The following is a 22,709-nucleotide window of genomic DNA, read 5'->3' as shown; positions in this document are numbered from 1 at the left end:
TAAACTCTTGAAAACACTTCTAGTCACAGTACAATATTTCAGGGTTTCTGCGCAAACCTTTCATGTTTGAAATGTGAGTCACAAAATTCATTTCACAGCTTCAGAGGCTTTGGGGTAATAATTTTTATTCTACTTGCCAAGGGATATAATTACAAAAATACCATCATTTTACTCTGGAAGAATAGTGTTTTAAGCACTTTAATGCATCCATCTTGGAAATTGGTAAGTAGAATGAATGAGCCACCATTGGTGGGGTAAGTAGAATTCAAGAAAACCTCAAGTTTCTTGTTTGGAAAATCAATATGACAAAACCTGAATCCTGCTGTGATATAACAGCCAAATAGCATTTTGTGATATTTTGAGCCATTCCACATGCATGTTTCTTGACGTATTCTGTTTTGCAATGCATTAGTTGTGAAACAGAAAAATATTTTAAACAGTGAAAAAGCATGTGCTTGAAACCATTCTTACTAAATGCTTAAATATTATTTACACAGTATTAGGTGTAGATTTTGCTTTGTAACCCAAGCAAATCTTTAATAATAAAAAAGATATAGTTTTAAAAAGAAGTAGATTTCACCAGGGAGGTATGTGCTTGTTTGTCAGTTTGGAAATATCTAGATAATTGTTCCTTGTCTCTCCCCCCCTCCCCAGATGTTCTGATTGGTATATTGTTAAGTAGCTTGATCTGCACACACTTTATTATTGTCCTTTTTCATGTTTCGTTTCTTAATCCTATTGTGTTGGCTTCTGGATACAGTAGCAATTCGTAACAATTCATTGACATAAGGGTGGGGAGGCATCAGACCCACAGCACCAGCTACAGGCCTGACCAGAACTCCAGCACTTTGCTTCATTGTGGCTCAGCACCAACAGGGATCAATGGATCTTGGCCATTGTCAGAGAAGGACACCAGTTTGAATTTGCCCAATTCTCCTACCTTATTCCTTCTCCTCCCTCAGGTCCAAAAGGCTTCAGAAATAATAACTGATGCCATCAAGAATCTGAGAAGCATATAAATGATTGAGCCTGTTTTCCTGGGGCCATGCCTGCTATTCCATTCTAGTCACCATTCCCAGGAAATTGGGGACTGGAGGACAATTCTGAATCTAAAGTGGGTCAAAGACAATACAGTGGTACCTCAGGTTACAGGCGCTTCAGGTTACAGACTCCGCTAACCCAGAAATAGTACCTCGGGTTAAGAACTTTACCTCAGGATAAGAACAGAAATCGTGTGCCAATGGCGCGGTGGCAGCAAGAGGCCCCATTAGCTAAAGTGGTACCTCAGGTTAAGAACAGTTTCAGATTAAGAACGGACCTCCGGAACGAATTAAGTTCTTAACCCGAGGTATCACTGTACTGGAAAGCCCCAAGCCACATTGGATCTCACAGAGGCCTGTCTTCACATACCACTTCATCAGCTTCATCACCAGTATGTGAGATTTGCATACCAGGGACTTCACTATGAATACAACTCTCCTGATTTGGCTTGTGTGCAGCACCGAGTGTATTCATGTAGGTATTTGTAGCAGTTGTGGCCTGTCTGAGAAAATAGGTGGACCATGCATTTGCTTATTTAGCCAACATTCTGATCAGACCAGGCTCCCAGGGACAGCAGGATCTGGAGGGGACTGGGGACTGTTTCCACATTAATCTAAAAAATAGCCAACTGACACCTGCACAGCTCATGCTGCACCTGGGAGCATGGATAGACACACAGACGAACACTGTGAGCCTGCCACAGGTATGTCTTTCAAGATACACAGGGATGAGAGAGAGCTTGTTTCAAAACCCAGATGTTTTTCTCCTAGCCCAGCTACAAGGGGCAATGATTGTCTCCACAGGCTGTGTCTCCTGGGGGAAGTTCCATTCCACAAGGCTACAGCGGATCATTCAGGTAGCAGATACCCTGATGTGCTTGTGCTGGGTGAAGTCTGGAGAAAACAGTAGTCAGCTCCCTTTGTTGCTAGCCCTTTCTAGCCCAGCTCACAAATTAACAACATTTTCATCAAGAAAATTATTTAAAACCTAATAATGCAATATTATGTAATTACATCATACTTGAAACTGATTTGCCACAAAGAGAGACCCTGGTTACATTAACAGAGCAATCAACTATTGCTGGTTCATGCAGCTTTTCAACTGTATGTTAACTGCTACATGTTTATTTCCTGTAGGCAGGCTAAAAGCATGTTTCTTAAAAAGAATGAGGACAAAATTAGCACAAGATGATGTAGCTTAAAGGCAATTTTGATGGAAAGTTGCTTTAAAGGGGCAGTTTAGAATAAGCTGGTAGGGTTGTGCTTGCATTGCATGTAGGTTTTATCTAGACGGAACTCTGTTGTACCATTCATGTGGATCCTTTTTCAAACAACACTTGGAGATATCCTCTTCAATTGCTGTTCTCACATGGTGTCATGTCTGCTACATCTGTTTTCACCAAGGTTAAAAACCACCCACGTTCTATTCAAGAAAAAATGAACATTTAGTTAAGATACTTGTAACTCAAAATATGATACACATACATTCATAGGCTTTGTGTACAGATGGGCAGAACAGTGATCATCAGTCCATGCAAAAGATGAAGCAACTTAGTATATTAACAGGCAAAAGTATAGCATTTTTCTTTTTCCAAATAAAGCTATACCAAATAAAATTATTAAGGTTTAATCATTCGGGGGGCGGGGGAATACTGAGATGCATCCAATGTTGCATGAGCAAAAGGCAGTTCCCCCAGACAAATTTTCCTTTCTTGTCCTCCCAGCTACAGCCTCCTATGCCCCACAAAAAGAAAGGAATTGCTGGAAATCTGGCATAGGAATTGTGCAATGCTCACAAAAAGTTCCTGATTTCAGTCGATTCCCTTCCCCACTGTAGCCCCATAAGACAGCCTACAATGTTTGGTAGGTTCTCCCAACCCTTTGGAGAGCCTTTAGGTGGAGGAAAATAATTTCTGAGCAGAAGTCAGTTCACGGAACCCATGTTTGATACAGCCCCTTGTATGTGCTTGCCACCTGAATTTGTTAATATGTTTATACATAATTTCGGGCTTCCCTCTACATGTATATTTGGGCTCAAGAACTACGCTTCTCTAATACCAGCCCTGAAGTGAAAAGAGTCAGCCAGTGTTTCTTTTTTTTTAAAAAAAAAATATTACTTAACCTGAGATACCACTGTAGACTTGGCTTTTTTAAAAAATGACCAGCTCTGAGTTTGTAGGACCCTCAGATAGATCATTTCATTGGGCTCTCATCAGTGGGCTAACCCTGCAGGGATGTGGGCCCTTGCCAGATGCTCAACTACATGGGCTAACCCTTTACACTGGCTCTGTTAAGTGCAAAAAAATATACCTACAACACGGGTCCATCAGGTCAGTTCTGTAGACTGAAACCAATATCAGTACTTTTAGTGCTTTGCTCCATGGGTAGGCAAACTAAGGCCCGGGGGCCGGATCCGGCCCAATCACCTTCTAAATCCAGCCCGCGGACAGTCCGGGAATCAGCATGTTTTAACATGAGTAGAATGTGTCCTTTTATTTAAAATGCATCTCTGGGTTATTTGTGGGGCATAGGAATTCGTTCATCCCCCCCAATATATAGTCCGGCCCCCCACAAGGTCTGAGGGACAGTGGACCGGCCCCCTGCTGAAAAAAGTTTGCTGACCCCTGCTCTACTTCCATTGCTGTTTAGGAGAGATTAGGGAGACTCAGCTATACAGCTGCAAGTACAGTGGTACCTCAGGTTACATACGCTTCAGGTTACAGACACTTCAGGTTACAGACTCTGCTAACCCAAAAATAGTACCTCGGGTTAAGAACTTTGCTTCAGGATGAGAACAGAAATCGCATGCCGGCAGCAGCGGGAGGCCCCATTAGCTAAAGTGGTGCTTCAGGTTAAGAACAGTTTCAGGTTAAGAACGGACCTCCAGAACGAATTAAGTACTTAACCCGAGGTACCACTGTAAAACGTTTTGAATGTGTTGTAAAGTGCAATATTCAATTGTGACACTAGATGGTGACTGTGAGCTAAAGCAAATTTAATGCATTTTTCAAAACGATTTTTTTTCCCCCACAACATTTTTAACGTGTGTAGATTCTACCCAGGACGGAGGAGCTAGGCTTGCTTGTATGGACTTGCTTGTATAGACCACAAGAAATGATATTTAAAAATTTATTTTACAAAAAGGGGGTGGAAAACCCAGCTTGATCTTACCTTTGAAACAGGCAGGGACCGAAAGAGTGCCATCTATGCACTGAGTAGGTACCGTGTAACTACACTGCTGTTCTTTATTTTTGCAGAAAAACCAGATGGTCTCACCATGTTTTATTCCATCCCTGAGATGGTCTTGCACCTTTAGTTTCTGCTCATTGTATAATACTGTAGCCCTTTTTACTGGTATGGCACATGGTGCTACAAGGGGGTGGGAAAGAGATACAAACAGTATGGTTGAACAAGCACATATCTTGGATCAGTCAGATGCTTCAGCAATAATACAAATGCACTTATGGGGTGAATGACATCATTATTCAGACAAATGACTTTATGAATAAATCAAGCAAAATTGGCCTGATAGAGCCTCCTCGAGTAATCATTGTTATTTTCCTAGCAACTTCTTCTATCTGCATTGACAAAAGGGTTCTGTCCGTCTAGCTTTGCATACATGTTCTTAAGCAGCAGATCACGTGCAAGAAGCGATGTCTACTACTGACAACTGTAAGATTACACCTATTGTAGATAACTATTACGTATCATTATAAATATACATGTAATATATTTAAGGGTCTGGTAAATGTTTGTAAGCCCCAATCAAAACAATGGACCACATTAATAACATCTAGCTTTGGTTTTCCCAGTAGTGATGTATGGACGTGAGAGCTGGACCATAAAGAAGGCTGATTGCCAAAGAATTGATGCTTTTGAATTATGGTGCTGGAGGAGACTCTTGAGAGTCCCATGGACTGCAAGAAGATCAAACCTATCCATTCTGAAGGAAATCAGCCCTGAGTGCTCACTGGAAGGAGAGATCCTGAAGCTGAGGCTCCAATACTTTGGCCACCTCATGAGAAGAGAAGACTCCCTGGAAAAGTCCCTGATGTTGGGAAAGATTGAGGACACAAGGAGAAGGGGACGACGGAGGACGAGATGGTTGGACAGTGTTCTCGAAGCTACCAGCATGAGTTTGACCAAACTGCAGGAGGCAGTGGAAGAAAGGAGTGCCTGGTGTGCTATGGTCCATGGGGTCACGAAGAGTCGGACACGACTAAATGACTAAACAACAACAAGAACCTTTGTCTAGACTGCAACCCGGATGTGTTCACGTTGTACTGTGAAATTGTTCTTGTTAAGGTAGGCACACATAACAACTTGGCAGGGGAGTCCTAATGGGCATCTATACAGAGGGTAGCTCAAGAGTTATGAGCTTACAGATGCTGAATTCATATACAGCACAACAGGCAACACTGATTTGTATTTACAGTCTAGGTTCATTGTCTCACAGCCGGCTGACTTTTATGATTGCATGAAAAATACATAAGCTTTATGACATAAAGATATCCGAAAAGCTGGGAACGGGATTCCACTAACTAATTCCGCTTGTGGAAGGCCATACGAGAATGTCCACAACAAGGCTCCCCCCCTCAAATGCACCCCTTCGCTCCCTGAAACTGATAGGAGTGTGCGGTTTTGTAGAATTACCAGAACAGTGCACAAAGGGAGAAGGAAAGGGATCATTCTATTTGGCAAACTGAAAAGCCTGCGCTCAGAAAACAATTGCTCTAGTGCTCCACTGAATTCCTCCATGGGTCACTTTTTCAAAAATGAAAAGCCGCCTTATGGTTAGATACATCAGATGCTAAGTTTTACCTCTGCAAGCTGGTTTCGTTGACCAGGTTCCTGTTTTTTCACAACTGGATTCTGAAGCCCCATCCAGTACATATGGAGGATTACAGCCATATTGCACAGATTCTTTGTATTTGTAAGTACGACGAAGAGCAAAGTTTATAAACCCATTTTCTATTTGCTCTGGATATGGACATTCTACAGCTGTGTTAGGGGGAAGAAAAAGATTGCTATGGTTTAGAGGCCATGGAGGGAAGGCAAAAAGAGAGAATTTGCATACCCAAGCAGTCTTTCAAATAGCAACATTATCTTTAGAGGACTTACACCTGCATTCAGGTAGTTCACTCCAGTTTCCACTGGCCAGACATTTGGCTGTTTCGTTTCCAAACAAAGCAAGAGGCGGTAAGCACTCAAACTTGATTACGTCTTGGAAGACTGATACATTTCCAGGCACAAGTTTACGGTAAGAAAGGGCTCCAAATTCAGAAACTGGAGGTGGAGGACAAACGACAGCTGGAGGAAAAAGGAAAAAAGCAAATTTATTTGACGCAGTGTAAAAACTTTACTCTTGTGCCTATTTGTCTAAATATCTTATAAAACACTCCTGTTCTTACGGAATTCATTCTGATACGTCGGAGTATTTGCTTCGCCTGTAAAAAAAAATCTCTTTATTAGTTAACATAAGCTAAGGTGGCTGGAAGGTTTGAGTGGGCATCTAGTGCACTTCTCTTAAAGAGAATTGTAAATGTGAAAGACCAAAACACGGCAACTATACACCAAGTCTGCAGGCTTTCCCCCAAAACACACTGAGGCCCCCAATATATTTCTGTTCCTATATTGAAGCTCACTTTTGGATATGTTTAGCCAATATTAGTTTCACGGATATTGTAAAAGATCAGTGGGAAATGTAGCCATTCAGGGATTAAAGGCGAGGGGACTTCAAATATACCTGGGGTATAATTGGTACTTCACATAACTCACCACCAAGGGTGATGCTGATTCATTTCTTACAAAGAGAAAATAAAACAAGTGTCTTCCCCATTTTTTTTAAAAAAGGTTTCTCTTTCTAAGAACTGAGAGAGAGTTCTAATACAGTTGTACCTTGGTTTTCAAACAGCTTAGTTCTCGAATGTTTTGGCTCCCGAACGCCGCAAACCTGGAAGCGAGTGTTCTGGTTTGCGAACTATTTTTGGAAGCCGAACGTCCGACGTGGCTTCCGCTGCTTCCGATTGGCTGCAGGAGCTTCCTGCAGCCAATCGGAAGCCGCACTTTGGTTTCCGAACATTTTGGAAGTCGAATGGACTTCCAGAACGGATTGTGTTTGACTTCCAAGGTATGACTATACTTGAAAGAAGGCCCATGCAGAATGTGGGGCAGCTGGGTACACATTGCCTTGGTCTTGGAGGGCTAAGGAGGTTTACGCTGTCATGCCAGGAATGTTTATAACTTTCTCTCACCCTGGGCCTTAGACAAGCTCTGCACAGGCTTGCTTGAAAGCAGTGTTGCAGCTAGAGCTGAACCTCAGGGCCAAAATCAAGGGCCTTGCTGGATTCCCCTGCCCCCAATGACTACCTGTAAAGCAGTAGAAACAAGCCCTGTTAAGAGTATGGCTGGCTAGATATTGGCCTGACTGCAGAAACTCATTTTATTATTTACATTTTTAAAATACACGAACCTTTTCTGCAACGAAATAGAATCAGCAATAAAAAAAATTATTCCTGTAGTCACGATGGTGCTATGATTTAGGTGAGTTTAAAATGCAAGCTGCTTGCTCAGATTATATCTCTTTTATCATTGGGAGATGTATCAGGCACACAGAAGCATATGAAAAATATGGAAATAGGGGTGGAGAAGAGATTGGGTACTTCGCAATATGTGGCTATCAAAAGTGCTGTGTGAGACCAATGGATTGAATCCAGTGAAATAATTGCAGACGCAGAATGACTTCCACTCTGGGAAAAGAATTTTCCTCCTGCGCACACAAACACACACAATCATCTGCAGTGAATTGAGAGGTAATCCAGAACAGATGGGGGGGGGGGATGTAGAAGCACTGTACAATTATCTATTTTGAGAGTATGACTCTACTGTTTTGAATGGAAAAGGTACCCATACAGTATCTATTTAAGAAATTGTACATAACCTTTCAAGACCACACAGGTTGTTCATATCATAAACACACATGAAAAGAAAATTTCACAATTCTCTCTAGAAAGTAGCTGTATTATAGAAAATAGAACAGAAAAACAGCACCAGCTGTTAAATCATGCTTAATACCCTAGACGAACCTCAAATTAATCAGTTAAAAGTGAATGTGAAAAGCTGTGTGTCATTTAAAAACAATTGAGCTAAGCGCACTTCCTGTGCGAAGGGAATTCCGTCACTGAGAAGGTCTTATCTCCTGCAAGCACCAACCTGATGGACCTTGGACCTTACCCAGCAGGCCCACAAGCAAGGCCTCCACGATGAGCTAATCTGACAGGAGTTCAGGCAGTCCTTCAAATAACCTGGTTTCAAGACATCACGATACCCAGACCTTTATCCAGGATGTCTTAACATTACACATGTGCAAAAGTTGCTACATTTGATACCCCCATGAGTAGGTCAGCCGGCCCAACACATCTTCATACAGAAAACGAACCCATTTCTCACATACGTTGGCATTTGGGTAATTTTTCACTCCACTGTCCATCTGCCAGGCATTGGGCGGTTTCCTTCCCTTGAAGAATATACCTGAGAAATAAAACACATCTATAACAGCAGTTTTAAAAAATATTTTGCACTCGTGATTGACAAAAAAAACCCAAAACCTGCTGGGTTGGGTAACCCACATGGAGTTTCTAATATGGCCCAGTGATGGCCTTGATTTTGGTGCTGTTTCTTTTACTTCACACTTTATAGATACTTAGAAAATTGCCAAGAGTCGCCTTTGAGGCTATTCTCACTTTTGCCAATTAACACCAAAATGTGTAATATAGCCTAAGCTACATATAACTCACTGAACAATTCTGTGTTAAATCAGAAGCTTACATACTCCTACACCAACAGATGGCCAAGTAAGAGCAATCTCATCCACTGGAATGAGATTCAGTAGCCCTTGCCAAGCTTTTTGACATTTGGGCATGGATATTTGTTGTAACTACAGTTTATTTGTTCTTATTTCTTTTCAGACAAAATAACATAACATTCTCCAGATCCATATGCAGGACGTGGAGGTTTTAATCTTCTTGCCTATATGCTACCTGTCCCTGGCAGGGGCAGCGATTTAAAGGAATCGCTCCTTTAAATAGAACACCGCCGCACAACTTACCCTGGATGACACGAAAACCTTATAGAACTCTGGTAGGTGAGGTCTGTATGTTCGGTCTCTCCATTTTCCAAAGGTCCAGGGTAGTGACATTTTTTTGCTGTTTTAGTATAAGACAATGTTTCATTATTTTTGTTCATTTCCAGAACAGAGGCATTCAAGTCATTCCAAAAGAGCCACTGCGTATTTTAATCACAACAATCTCTTGGGGATAGATTAGCACCCAATGAACTTAAGCGTGTGACCACGTGAAGAGTACATCAAATCCCTAAACAGTATGGACTCCTACAGAGTAAAAGTGGTAGCTCAGTGGTGGTCAGGTACCTGTTTTTGCATGTCTGAGACCCTACTGTGTTTAATTTTGGGTGCCTGCAGTTAAATATATCAGGAAGCAGTTGATACGTAGGACTCGCCACTCTCCTGAAACCAGCGTACAATACTGGCAAAACAGAAATAATGCATTCAAATGTTCCTAAGTTGTTTCTCTGATGCAACTTGCAGTGCAAAAGCTGTTCCTGTCACACATCATAAAGTCACATTCAGAACTGTTTGCCTTATTTCAGTTTTGTACAAGGCTCACGTTACGAGGGACCCTCCCTTAGAAATGCTTTTAACAACCACATGGCAGGCAGAAAGCAATAGTGACAGCTTTCCCCATCTTTGCAAGGAAAGCTTTAACTATTGTTTCTGCCCGTTGCATAGCTGTTAAAAGCAATTCTCAGGAACTATTTAGAAGGGATGATCAACATATGATGGCGATAAACGGACCACTTTGGGGTCCATTGTGACTATGCTGTGAAACACAGCACAACGCTACTTGGGTTTGTTCTACCTTGGATTCCACAGCTATTACAAATTGAGGGGATGTACCACTGAGGACTGCTTGTTGTATGGATATTTTAAAAGGTTGCATAGCTCGAGGATGTGGACAGGATTCAGACATTTCCTGCATTTTACTAAATGACCCTCAGGGTACTTTCCACTCTACAATATAGTCATACCTTGGAAGCCAAATGACTTGCGAGTCGAATGTTTTGGCTCCGAAAAGTTGCAAACACAGAAGTGAGTGTTCTGGTCTGCGGACATTCTTTGGAAGCCAAATGTCTGACGTGGCTCTGTGGCTTCTGATTGCATGCAGGAAGCTCCTGCAGCCAATCAGAAGCCACGCCTTGGTTGTCAAACATTTTGGAAGTCAAATGGACCTCCAGAACGGATTTTTTTCAGCTTCCAAGGTACAACTGTACTATGATTCTATGACCAACCACATGTATTCTTGTCTCTCTCTTGTTTTTTCTTTAAATCTCACCGAATCATAAAAGTCCCAGCTAGTTTCCTTTCTTGGGTAAGATAGTTGCACCTTTCTTCCTGATTTTCCTAGATGTGCGTTATTTTCCTTGATTTATTCAATCCAGCTTTAGGCTGGAATACAGAATACAGATAGCTTTTGGTCACCTTGAGAAATGGCCTATGCCAGGAAATGTGTGCTTGTTGAGATTTCTATCCAAACATCATCTTGCAGTAGGTTGAGTTAAAACATTTAAATATTACTTTCTTGAAACTATTATATTTAACCACATCACCATCTCTGTCTTGCCAAAGTGGTATATGCTCTGGTTATCTTGGGCTACTGCAATGTTCTCTACATGGAGCTACCTTTGAAGTTGACTCAGAAACTAAAACTAATCCAGAATGTAACAGCTAGACTTGTAACTGAGAGCAGCTGCCAGGACCATATAACACTGATCCTAAAGGATCTTCACTGGCTCCCAGTATGTTTCTGAGTGGTGTTTCTGACCCTTTAAAGCCCTAAACAGCCTTGGCCCTATATACCTGAAGGAGCATCTCCACCCCCATCGTTCTGTCCGGACACTGAGGTCCAGCTCTGAGGACCTTCTGGCAGTTCCCTCACTGTGAGAAGTGAAGTTACAGGGAACCAGGCAGAGGGCCTTCTCGGCAGTGGTGCCCTCTCTGTGGAATGCCCTCCCATCAGATGTCAAGGACATAAAGGACTACACAACTTCTAGAAGAAATCTTAAGGCATCCTTGTATCAGTAAGTTTTTAATGTTTGCGTTTTATTATGTTTTTATGTGTGGGAAGCCGCCCAGAGTGCCTGGGGCAACCTAGCCAGAATGGTGGAGTATAAACAATAGAAATTATGATGGTGATGATGTATCTACACTGATATCCAGGTGATTTCAGTGCAGAAATCAGAAGCTTATTACACGTGCTTGAAATAGCCGTTGTGGCAAAGTGTTACCGCAGCTGAGCTCTAAAACACACCCTGTGAGTATAATGTATTGCCTCTTCCAGAGTGAAGTTAATAAAATATAATTCTCATACTTTTGCTGAGGTATCAAGCATTAGAGAGAAGGGTTTCTGAAGACAGACAAATTCTGTATACTAACTAAATACAGTGGTACCTCGGGTTAAGAACTTAATTCGTTCTGGAGGTCTTAACCTGAAACTGTTCTTAACCTGAAGCACCACTTTAGCTAATGCGGCCTCCCGCTGCTGCTGCACTGCTGGAGCACGATTTCTGTTCTCATCCTGAAGCAAAGTTCTTAACCCGAGGTAATATTTCTGAGTTAGCGGAGTCTGTAACCTGAAGCGTCTGTAACCTGAAGCGTCTGTAACCCGAGGTACCACTGTACAAGGTTTGCTTTGTATTTTGTAAAATGAATAGTTCTTACTCGAATAGGTTATGGTAAGCAAAAAAACCAGCAAGACACATTATAGAAAGAATGTACTTACGTATACATCTAAATGTAACAACAGGCCATCTACCAGACCAAGGGCATGTATATCTCCTTGAGCCTGAGTAAGGCACATAACCAGGGATACAGTGGTATGTAATTTCCTCTCCCGTATTGAATTCTTCCTTCTGTACGTCAGCAGTAGCCAATGGTATTTCAGGTGGTCTGGGACAGCCTAGAAGACACCAAGTACTGTATTTATAAGGCTTTGTATTCATTAACAGCTATAGCATCCCCATGTTTTGAAGCAACCAAATAAACAGATAATAATAATATGACCACATTGTGCCTTTGGTTCATCACATAAAGGTGGTGTACTGAAGGCATAACTGGCAGCAGGACTGTGATCCATTTTAATCCCGCATCAACCTCCATCAGTATATGAAGTTGACCCTCGGGCCCCTTTGACTAGCACTACTGCTCAGAGTAGTTCAAAGGAAAGAGGGAGGAAGGATATGGTTTCTCCCACCAAAAAAAACGGAAAATTGGCTGAGAGAAGATCTACACTTGACCAATTTGCTACACGTGCTGATGGGGAAATAATTCACCAATTATTTGGCTGAAAGCTTTATCAATAAGAATGCACCGACCAAAATCACCTTTCTTTTACTGGATTCTTTGAGGGCCCACTCACAGAACTATATCTGCCCTTGTGAATATCTCCCCACCTTCTTTTCAAACATCTGATGTCCCTGAAGTCATGCCCGGTGCTATCCACTAAATAAATAAATCACAACCATGTTACAATATTTACCACTGACTTTTTATGTGACTTTTTTCTGCTAAAGGCTACATCGTGACTTGCTTTCTGAACTCTGGCCTTTTAAAAATTAATATTCTAACAATCCATTTATGATGATGCAGAAGCAGAAACAGGAAAGCTTTCAGAAATGTAGGCTTGAAATTAATACCGAACTAATTCAGTTTCCCAGATTTTGCCACACATTTATAACCTTTGCAATCAGATTTGCAAAGGGGATTTAGTTAATCCATAGTTCATGAGGCTACGGCTCTCTGACAAGTGCCAGCAGCTAAATTTTTGCTAAGAGAGGTAAAGTCAAGTTAGCTTCTCTCATATGCTGGCGTCTTTATTTTTACAACACATGCCTCACATGATATACCAGGTTAACACACCTGAACTGAATTAAATGATGGAAGCAGATGCATACTAAGCAAAGCAGGTCAAATTCAGTGACTTGTTAGACTTAGATCATATTGTGACATTCCAGCATAAAAAAGACCAAGAAAGACCATTAGGTCCAGTCGTGGCCAACTCTGGGGTTGCAGCGCTCATCTCGCTTTATTGGCCGAGGGAGCCGGCGTACAGCTTCCGGGTCATGTGGCCAGCATGAGTAAGCTACTTCTGGCGAACCAGAGCAGCACACGGAAATGCCATTTACCTTCCCACCAGAGAGGTACCTATTTATCTACTTGCACTTTGATGCACTTTCCAACTGCTAGGTTGGCAGGAGAAGGGACCGAGCAACGGGAGCTCACCCCGTCGCGGGGATTCAAACCACCAACCTTCTGATCAGCAAGTCCTAGGCTCTGTGATTTAACCCACAGCGCCACCCACGTCCCTTCCAGCATGCTCCAACAGAAATTAAGGCACACTACTCTTCAGAGCATAGGAAACATCTTGCCCAGGTTAGCCCTGCCCTGCATAATGAATCCCATGACGCAGTGCACACACAGCATTTGAATGGGAATGCCCATCAACTTTGTGGAGGCCCAGTCCCCTCAAATATTTTATGGGGGGGGTGAAGCCCCTGCAGCCCCTAGGAGCTGGCTCCTATGAACACCAGGAAAAAATGGGTTATTACTTGCAAAATCTCATACTACATTACATTTCAGTCTCTAAGCTATCACAGACCGGTTTGTTTCCTTTTTGTCCTGTTAAAATATTAGAGATGCTTACCACGTCCTGCAAGAACAGTGTGGGCTAGAGCAACCACCCAGAAGATTAGTGGGACAGGAGACATTGTTGCTTCGTTACAGGCTGCCCAAATGGGTCCAAACTCAGTCCTTTGCCTCCTAAAAATAAACAGAATGGAAGGCTAAATATTAACTTCCCATGTTTATTTTGATTCTCGTAAACAAAAGGAGGGGAAAAGAGGGATTCCCGAAACCTGCAGGGTAAACAGACTGAACAAGCAACGGTGTGCAGAACATTTTGCAATACTTTTTTTTAAAAAGCCACTTAAAGCTCCAGTTCACTCTTGTTTGGGAATCTTTTGTAAACTGTACCTTTCTGGACAGAATGTTCAATTACCCAATCTTTATCAGGTGCGGAGGTGGGATGGTTGAAAGGCGATACTGTAGGTTGTTTCTTCTTACCCAAGTCTTAAGATTAGCCAAGTTTCTCTTTTCTTCTCAAGAGCAAGAGTGATAATGTCACTGACCAGAGCAATATTTGCTAGTGTTGTAAGCTGGGAGAGGGTGGGTAGAGGTCATGTCTGGCTTGGCACATGATGATCCCTTTGTTAGGAGTCTAGACTCAGGCTATGCTCATATTAGTAGCTTAAAATGTTTCAGTGTTGTTTCTTTACTTGTAAGATCTGCTTCAGAGGGACTAACCACCAAAGGAAGTTATGTTGGTAGGAGCACAGAGCAAGGCATTTTTTGTGGTGGCACCCCAGGTATAGTTCCCTTCCTAGGAAAATGTGTGCCTTGGGGCACCAGTCCCCCCCCCCCAAAAAAAACCAGTGCAGCCCCAAATTGCATGAGGTTGCGGAGGCCATTTTGACCGCTGTCCTCTCTTGAGAAAAAACAGGATGTCCTATATTTTATTCACACACACACACACACACACACACGAGAATAAAATAAACTTTTCTGTTTTACAATTTAAAATACTATTCTACGTCCTTAAGATATCAATGACTTCCCTTCTATTTCCATGGTTCATTTTACATATCATAAATCCCTGCATATTTTACAAAAACTATACCATTCAGTATTCTATCATTGCATCAATCAAAACTTGTTTACACTGTTGAATTTATCTTAATGCTGCCAGCATTTTCAGCTGTACACCGGTATTCCCCATGTATTCAATAAATGTTTTCCAGTCTTTAAACATATGAGCTTCTTGTTCTCTTATTCTATATGTTAAGTCTGCAAGTTGTGTATATTCAACTTAAGTTGCCATTCTTCTTGGGACAGATGTCCCACATATTCTGGGACAGTTGACAGGCATGTTTCTTCTATGTTTGAAGCAAGATGAAGGACAAGAAATAATAGGTCTTCTGTGTGGAGAAGATGGAGAAATGCTATTCAGGTGACAGAGAGAAGGCAGAATAGCTCAGCCCTTACAGTGTCCAACCTGTTGAAAAGAATAAATGATGCTGGAAGGGAGCTACAGCCCAAGGTAAGAAAAGAGTTGGTAGGGAGCAAGTATGAATTATGAATAAAATGGAGAAGGAGGAGGAGAAAGAAGAAAGAAGAAGGAGACAGTTTTACAGATCTTTTTGTGGAGGGCTTTTACAGCTCTCAAAGGGTCCAATAAACTGCCATAATGGCGGGAGACAGAATTGTGTGCTGGGGACCTGAAATCTAGGACAGATATTTCTTTCTTAGCAGGCCTCTGTTTCCTTTTCAGAAAAAAGCTCCTCCTCCTCCTCCTCTTCTTCTTTTTATAACTCACCCATCTGGCTGTGTTGCCCCAGCCACTCTGGGCAGCTTCCAACATATATAAAAAAATAATAAAATACCAAAAATTTAAAAAAAAACAGTGCTGCCTTCAGCTGTATATTTATTTATATCCTTGACGTCTGATGGGAGGGCGAACCACAGGGCGGGCGCCACTACCGAGAAGGCCCTCTGCCTTGTTCCCTGTTACTTCACCTCTCTCAGTGAGGGAACCGCTAGAAGGCCCTTGGAGCTGGTGTCTAGGCTGAATGACAGGGGTGGAAATGCTCCTTCAGGTATAATCAACAATGTGTGTTTTCTAAGGCAACAAAAAAATGTGACTTCATCTGGACTGAATCTGAGACCTTTTGAATGCAAAGCACATGCTCCATCAATGAGTTATGGCTCTTCACCAAAGGCTCCAACATATATGGTTAGAGTGCCCTAAACTGAAACAATTTTGGGCAATGATAATCTCTGAAATAAGACTAATTACTGATTATCAACTCACTTTAAAACTGAAAGAGTTTCTTCCATTCAGAGGAAAACTATTTTGATAAACACCTGGTGACATATCAACGAGACATGTCATTCTAGAAGCTAGAATGTTAATTGCCAGTTGCTGGAAGTTAAAAGAGCATCTGCCAATTTCACAGTGGTACAACCAAGTTTTGGAAAGTGCCCTAACTGGGGGTGGGGGTGAGGGTGGAATCACTAGCCAGATCAAAACATTATCTGGCTGACAAGATCAGATGAATAATTAGAAAAATTGCTTCCATGGCTCTGGGATACAGAAAATTTGCCAGCGATATCCAGACCACAACAAGAAAGTTGTATTTTTTAATATTAAAAAACAATGTGCGGTTCTTATAGCCTTAAGAAAAGATATTGCTGTATTATTCAGTAGTTATTGCAACACATACCTGTTTGCTGTGATTTAACAACAGGCAGAAAAATCCTAGATACCAATTATGCAATGATGGGGGTGCAGAGATACACAGCTGCTGTGCTAGCAGAACAAGTACTGTATCTGCTATGGTAGAGATGGGATGAAAAGGTTCCCTAAGGACCACTTTCCCCTCTGGACCAATCCAGTGGTCCTCCGGAATGGATTACGTTTGACAACCGAGGTTCCACGGTAGTTGTTTATTTCCTTGACGTCTGGTGGGAGGGTGGGAGGGTGTTCCACAGGCTGGGCCCCACTGCCGAGAAGGCCCTCTGCCTGGTTCCCTGTAACCTCACTTCTCGCAATGAGGGAGCCTCCAGAAGGCCCTCAGAGCTGGACCTCAGTGTCCAGGCTGAACAATGAGGGTAGAGACGTTCCTTCAATTCAATGATACAGATTTTTCTCTGTATGAGCAAACCATCCATATTGCATATCATTCTGATTTTAACATTTTTAAATGTTTCTACTTTTTTATATGTAAAAAAATTAAGATTATACTGCACGATTTTTGCCATCGGACACGTCTTATGTAATTTCTTATCGTTGCCCAAGAGAAACTGCCGGAACATTACTCTGCTGCTTTCAGGCTGGTTTTCCCAAAGTGTGTTTCTAAAAAGTCTGAGGTTCTGCCAAGTGTAATTAAGGGAAACCAAGATGGCTTGGCTCATACAAACTTACTTGCATTAGAGGCTCTAGGAATATTGATAAAAGACAAAGCCAGGTTCTGTGGCATGTTTGTTTAAGATCCTTAAAGAGCAGGATTTCAAAGAAATGAAAATCAAATCAAAAACCGAGGCTTATCATGCTGAATACAGTCAGTATTAATAAATGCATCACATGGGTGCACAGCTACCTATCAATTGTTCAGGATTTCCTGAGTTACCTTTAATCCGCTCTGATGCAATGCCTGTATACTCAGAAGTAAACCCCCGCTGGATTCAATGGGATTTACTTACAAGTAGCATGCTGCATTTTACTAACTCAAACCGTTGGCTCAGCTAGCAGGGCATTGTCTACCAATTACAATGGTACCTCAGGTTACATACGCTTCAGGTTACAGACTCCGCTAACCCAGAAATAGTACCTCGGGTTAAGAACTTTGCTTCAGGATGAGAACAGAAATCGTGCTGTGGCGGCGCGGCAGCAGCAGGAGGCCCTATTAGCTAAAGTGGTGCTTCAGGTTAAGAACAGTTTCAGGTTAAGAACGGACCTCCAGAACAAATTAAGTACTTAACCCGAGGTACCACTGTATCTGGGTCCTGCTACAAATGTCAGGAGTGCCTGCAGGAGCTAGTCCCTGTGACTGGTAGGGCCTCGGAGGACTGGGGCCTTCCTGAGTTTGGCCTGGAAGGGCGAGGTGCAGCCGCACAGGTGAGGCTTGACAGAAGACTGGTAGCCATAGCTGTCAACATTTTCCTTTTTTTAAGGGAAATTCCCTCATTCCGAATTCCTCGCAAGAAAAGGGGAAAGTTGACAGCTATGCTTGTAGCACCTGGTGGCAAGGGCTGGGAGGGGTATATAAGACCAGCCTTTCCCTCCGGCTCTTTGCCACAGCAAAGTGCTTCCCACCTAGCTGTGCTTTGGCTTCCTGACTCCTGGTATCCTGACCCTTGGACTCTTGGCTTCCTGACCCCTGGACTGCTGACCCTGGACTGCTGATTCCCACTTCCCGACCTCTACCCTGGTCCCGACATACCAAGCCAGGACTCCGACTGCCTGTAACCCGGACCGTGACAACAAAACATCCTGCTTATTGGAGATGTCAGGTATCAGACCTTGGACTTTTTGGATGCAATGCGCCTGCTGCACTATTTTGAGGTAGTGAAAGAAGGGCAGCAGCCTTAGGTCTCTTAACTCATCCTACATACACCAAAGAGGAGGCTTTTGAACATTGAAAAATAATCTTGCATTTTCATGTTCAAAAGTCAGCCCAGCATCACCTCCAGCCTGTGTCTCATCTTTTATCTCAAGACCTTAGGATCTAGGCACTCTGAATTTTTTATTTTTTATTTTATATGTCTTTCTGATGTGTTTTTGAATCAGACACAAGGAATTCCAGCAGCTTTCTCACTTTACTTAGTCACCTTATGAGCGCTTCTGAACATGATCACCCACCAGAGGGCGCAACATACTCTAGAAAACTAAAAGCAGTCTTAATTTACTGTACTTTCTTTTTAAAGGTTTCCTACAGAAAAACCTTTCAGAGTCGATGGCCCATTAGCTGGCCCCTAAATGCTTAATACTCCATTTTCTTCCCTTCCGCTTTATACTGGGAAGAGAAATTAAATTATAATTGGTCAAATTCTACCGAGAAGCGGTATCAAATAATCTCTTGGTCTTCTAAGGAGCAAGGCTCTGGTTTTGTGTTTTCTGTAGCAGAGAAGCATAGCTACGCTTCTTGAAATTATTCCCCATTCAGTGGCGAAATTTCCCTGAAATGAGTAGAACTGCAGCATGCCCTTCAATATGTAATACTTTCCTGCAATAGCTGTCCACAAATGACAACACTTTGGAGGTCCCAAGTCGCAAGGTGGTTAGATTGGCCTCAACTAGGGCCAGGGCCTTTTCAGTACTAGCCCCGACTTGGTGGAGCGCTCTTTCACAAGAGACTAGGGCCCTGCGGGACTTGACATCTTTCCACAGGGCCTGTAAGACAGAGCTGTTCCGCCTGGCATTTGGTTTGGACTCAGTCTGAGTCTTGTTTCCCTCCCCTTACAATTTTGATTGATGGGCTACTTTTAAAATGAGGCTGCATTTTAAATTGCATTTTAACCTCTATTTTAAATTGGTGTGTTTTTTTCTATTATGTTTTTATTGTAATTTTACTGATGTTAGCTGCCCTGAGCCCGGCTCTGGCCGGGGAGGGTGGGATATAAATAAAATTTATTACTATTATTATTAATAAGTGTGCCCAACAACCCTTAGGGGCAGAACCTGCAGGCAAGCAGGCCCCACACACATTCACCCCTGCTGCCATTTTGATTACAATGCAATGCACTCTTAAAGGGGAATTAAAATGGTAACAGGTCAATTTCAGCCACATGAGAACGAACCTTCAGGTGTCTTCTAAAGGTTGTATAGTTACTTATCTCCTTGGCTCGGGGGTCGCATTACTCCATACCCTCCAACATTTCTCTGATGAAAATACAGTCATACCTCTTCTTGCGAACGCTTCATGTTTTTTGGGGGGGTTAAGAATGCAGCAAACCTGGAAGTATTTACTTCCGGGTTTTGCTGCGTGCGCATGCGCAAAAGCGTTCTGCACAGTTCGCACATGCGCAGAAGCATTCTGCAGTATTTGCACATGCGCAGAAGCGCTCTATCATGCATCGCACATGTGCAGAAGCGCCGTTCTGGTTGCGGACTTCTTGGGGTGCGAATGGCACCCTAGAACGGATCGTGTCCGCATCCAGAGGTACCACTGTATAGGAAAGCAGGACATTCCAGGATCAAATAAAAAACCGGAATGGCTTCTGTAAATCCAGGACATTCCCTGGAAAACAGGGACGCTTGGAGGGTCTGCTATTCTACCCACAACAGTCTGTTTTAGGAGCAATCCCCTAGCTTCCCTGTCATGTTTGGAATTCTACCTGCAACATAGCAGGGTTTCTGCTAGATTCTGCTGGCATAACTAGAGTCTAGGATTGCTCTTAGGAACATGCTGATAACTCATTAGCAGTATTAATTGCAAATGAATGTTCAAATGTATATTATCCATAATAAAAAAAATATATTTCCAGTAAATTCAAATGAATAATTAAGAAGAGATTATGTGCTTCATAGTATATGGTTACCCCTGGCAAAGCATCAGCAAACCAATTGAGCTAAAGATAAAATGTATTTCTTTTTCTCTCTGCAAGGTATTATTTGGAGGGTATCGTGTAATTATACATGACATCTAAGTCTCTGATCTAAAGTACAAAGATAAATTTAGCCCATTTAATTTAATCCATGTAAGGCATGTTTTGAACTATCCTGAGCACTCCTGCCTCAACAGCAAAAAGAGAAGCTTCTCTGTCGCCCCAAGAAGGATAGCTTTGCTTTTACTCTTTATAGCAGGTGATTACATTCAGGTACGAATTCTGTGGTTATCTGAAACAGCCCAGTGTTATTATTGTTGTTTCTTAACAACAAAAGCCCTGAAGGTACCAGTTATTTGCAGATGGAAACTCTAGGCCAGGCTTCCTCCACCTCGGCCCTCCAGATGTTTTTGGCCTACAACTCCCATGATCCCTAGCTAGCAGGACCAGTGGTCAGGGATGGTGGGAATTGTAGTCTCAAAACATCTGGAGGGCCGAGGTGGAGGAAGCCTGCTCTAGGCTCCCAAATAAAAATGAAACCAGTGCCCAGATATTGGCTTGGAGGGCTCTTCCTGAGTACTGAAAGCAGAAGCCAACTTTCCCCACCTCACCCCCCAAAATGCCTCTCCAGAGGGTTGAGGAACCTTCTTGAGAAACACTGAATGTCGGTGGTTGTGGAAGGTCAACCCAAAAGCAAATTGACAACATGTTTTTGTTTTTCCTGAGGATTGCAAGTTAGGGTCCACAACTCAATACATTTCGGTGACCATTTGGATGGGCAATAGCATTGTTTTGCTGTTTGAGGAGAAACAGCACCTGTGGAGAAATGCCAGATACGTGTTTGTGTTTGGAAAGAGGGGGAGAAATGACTCCTGTGTCCTCTGTGACAAGAGTTTGAGGCCTTGTACTGTTAAGATGTCGCAAGCCCATGCAACAGACAGTAGTTTTTGGGCGAAACTTTCTTAGGCAGGGCCTGGTTCAGGTAAATTCAGTCTGAGGAGTCTGGAGTTAGCTGGAAGTCAAAGAGACAGTTGTGATTTTGACAGTTGAGGATTTGGTGGGAAGAAAGGTGCTGAGGAGGAAAGTGTGAAGAATAAGACCAGATAATAGCTGAGGGGGGAATTGAGGCCTGCATGTTAACACCCGGTGTGTTATTTATACTTGTCTGGGGAAGTTCAGGGAAGGTTGCCAGTGGCTGAGGTAGTCTGAGACGCTGCCCTATATAAAGATATTACCAGAGGGAGGTTACACTAGTGAGCTAAACTGTCCAAGCAGCCAGAAGTTCAACCAGGGATGATTGGGATACAGAGGCAGATTGTTCTCTGTAGCTGGACAGAGTTGTAGGAATAATTGGCGGGGGTGGAGGCTTGGGGAATTTGGCCTGAGGTAAAAGTCATTTAGAGGCTACTGTCAACAAGAGTCCCTTGACTCATCAGACCCTTTGAGACTCCAATATAAGTATCAATATTCCCTTATGTAAATAGTATCCCTTTAGTAAACATCTGATTTAGTTTGAAATACACCCTGTCTCTAGTGTTGGTGTCCATCTTATGCCTACCATGCATGCCACCAGGAGGTGTCAAACTGGGCACCACAATTTAAGAAGGATGTTGACAAGCTGGAACATGTGCAGAGGAGAGCAGGCAAGATGATCACGGGTCTGGAAACCAAGCCTTATGAGGAACGGTTAAAGGAGCTGGGTACGTTTAGCCCACCATACTCCACTTGCTGGAATACTGATCTCCCTCTTCCCTCTCTATCTCTGAGTTGTATTTGCTTTTATAGCTAAGTGGGTATGAAACCCTAACTATTTATGCAGCCTGCCCCGAGGATAGGGCAGTCTACTTATCTAAGTAAACATCCTTGCAGCTATTACAATGGCTTTCACCAGGATCACATTGTGTTAAGCAAATGCACAGAGGAGGGCAACATAACAGTGACAGCTGTGGCCTGAAGGAGCTGTGTGCCCCCCCCCCCGAACCATTTCCACTAAGCCATACACTCGTCAAACTTTCATTCACAGTATATTGAGGTCCTCTTGAATTATTGGGTGAATTGCCTTTCACATTTATCCTGATAATAGTCCAAGAATGACCAAGAATAGACTTTTAAAAATAACAGTGTTTCCCTTTTAGCTAGCTGGAAATGTTTACATACCATGGATTATATATTTGCTTTCCTACTATTGACCTTTGCCACCACTTTACGCTCCCGAACTAGTCGCCCAGGGACTCAGAAACACATACAAAGCAACCTCAGAGTGAGACGACGTTGCAAGTGTCATGATTACATTCCACAGTGTGTGAGTCAACGCCTGGATCTAGACGCATCAATGAAGAATTTCAGTTAAACGTTTTGTAAACATTGTATGAGAAATTGGGTTGGCAAAAATGGAACTCTACAGCGCCCTCTGGTGTCACAGTGTTATAATGCAT

General features: G+C 42.6%; 1 protein-coding gene across 1 annotated transcript; it reads right to left on the bottom strand.

The window, feature by feature from the left end:
• Positions 1-108: 108 nt before the first annotated feature.
• APOH (apolipoprotein H) lies at positions 109-21,844 on the bottom strand. Its single transcript, XM_083490396.1, has 9 exons — positions 21,510-21,844; positions 13,817-13,929; positions 11,897-12,073; positions 9,148-9,244; positions 8,494-8,570; positions 6,162-6,350; positions 5,862-6,041; positions 4,212-4,409; positions 109-2,463 (listed from the first exon to the last, which is right to left on the bottom strand). Exons 2-9 carry the CDS (start codon positions 13,878-13,880, stop codon positions 2,393-2,395), a joined length of 1,053 nt encoding a protein of 350 aa, XP_083346522.1. The 5' UTR covers positions 13,881-13,929; positions 21,510-21,844; the 3' UTR covers positions 109-2,392.
• Positions 21,845-22,709: the final 865 nt, after the last annotated feature.

The sequence above is a fragment of the Podarcis liolepis genome (assembly GCF_965112155.1).
Source record: "Podarcis liolepis genome assembly, chromosome: 2".
Lineage (NCBI taxonomy): Eukaryota > Metazoa > Chordata > Lepidosauria > Squamata > Lacertidae > Podarcis > Podarcis liolepis.
The sequence above is the reverse complement of the archived record's forward strand: the minus strand, read 5'-3'. Positions and strand labels throughout refer to the sequence as shown.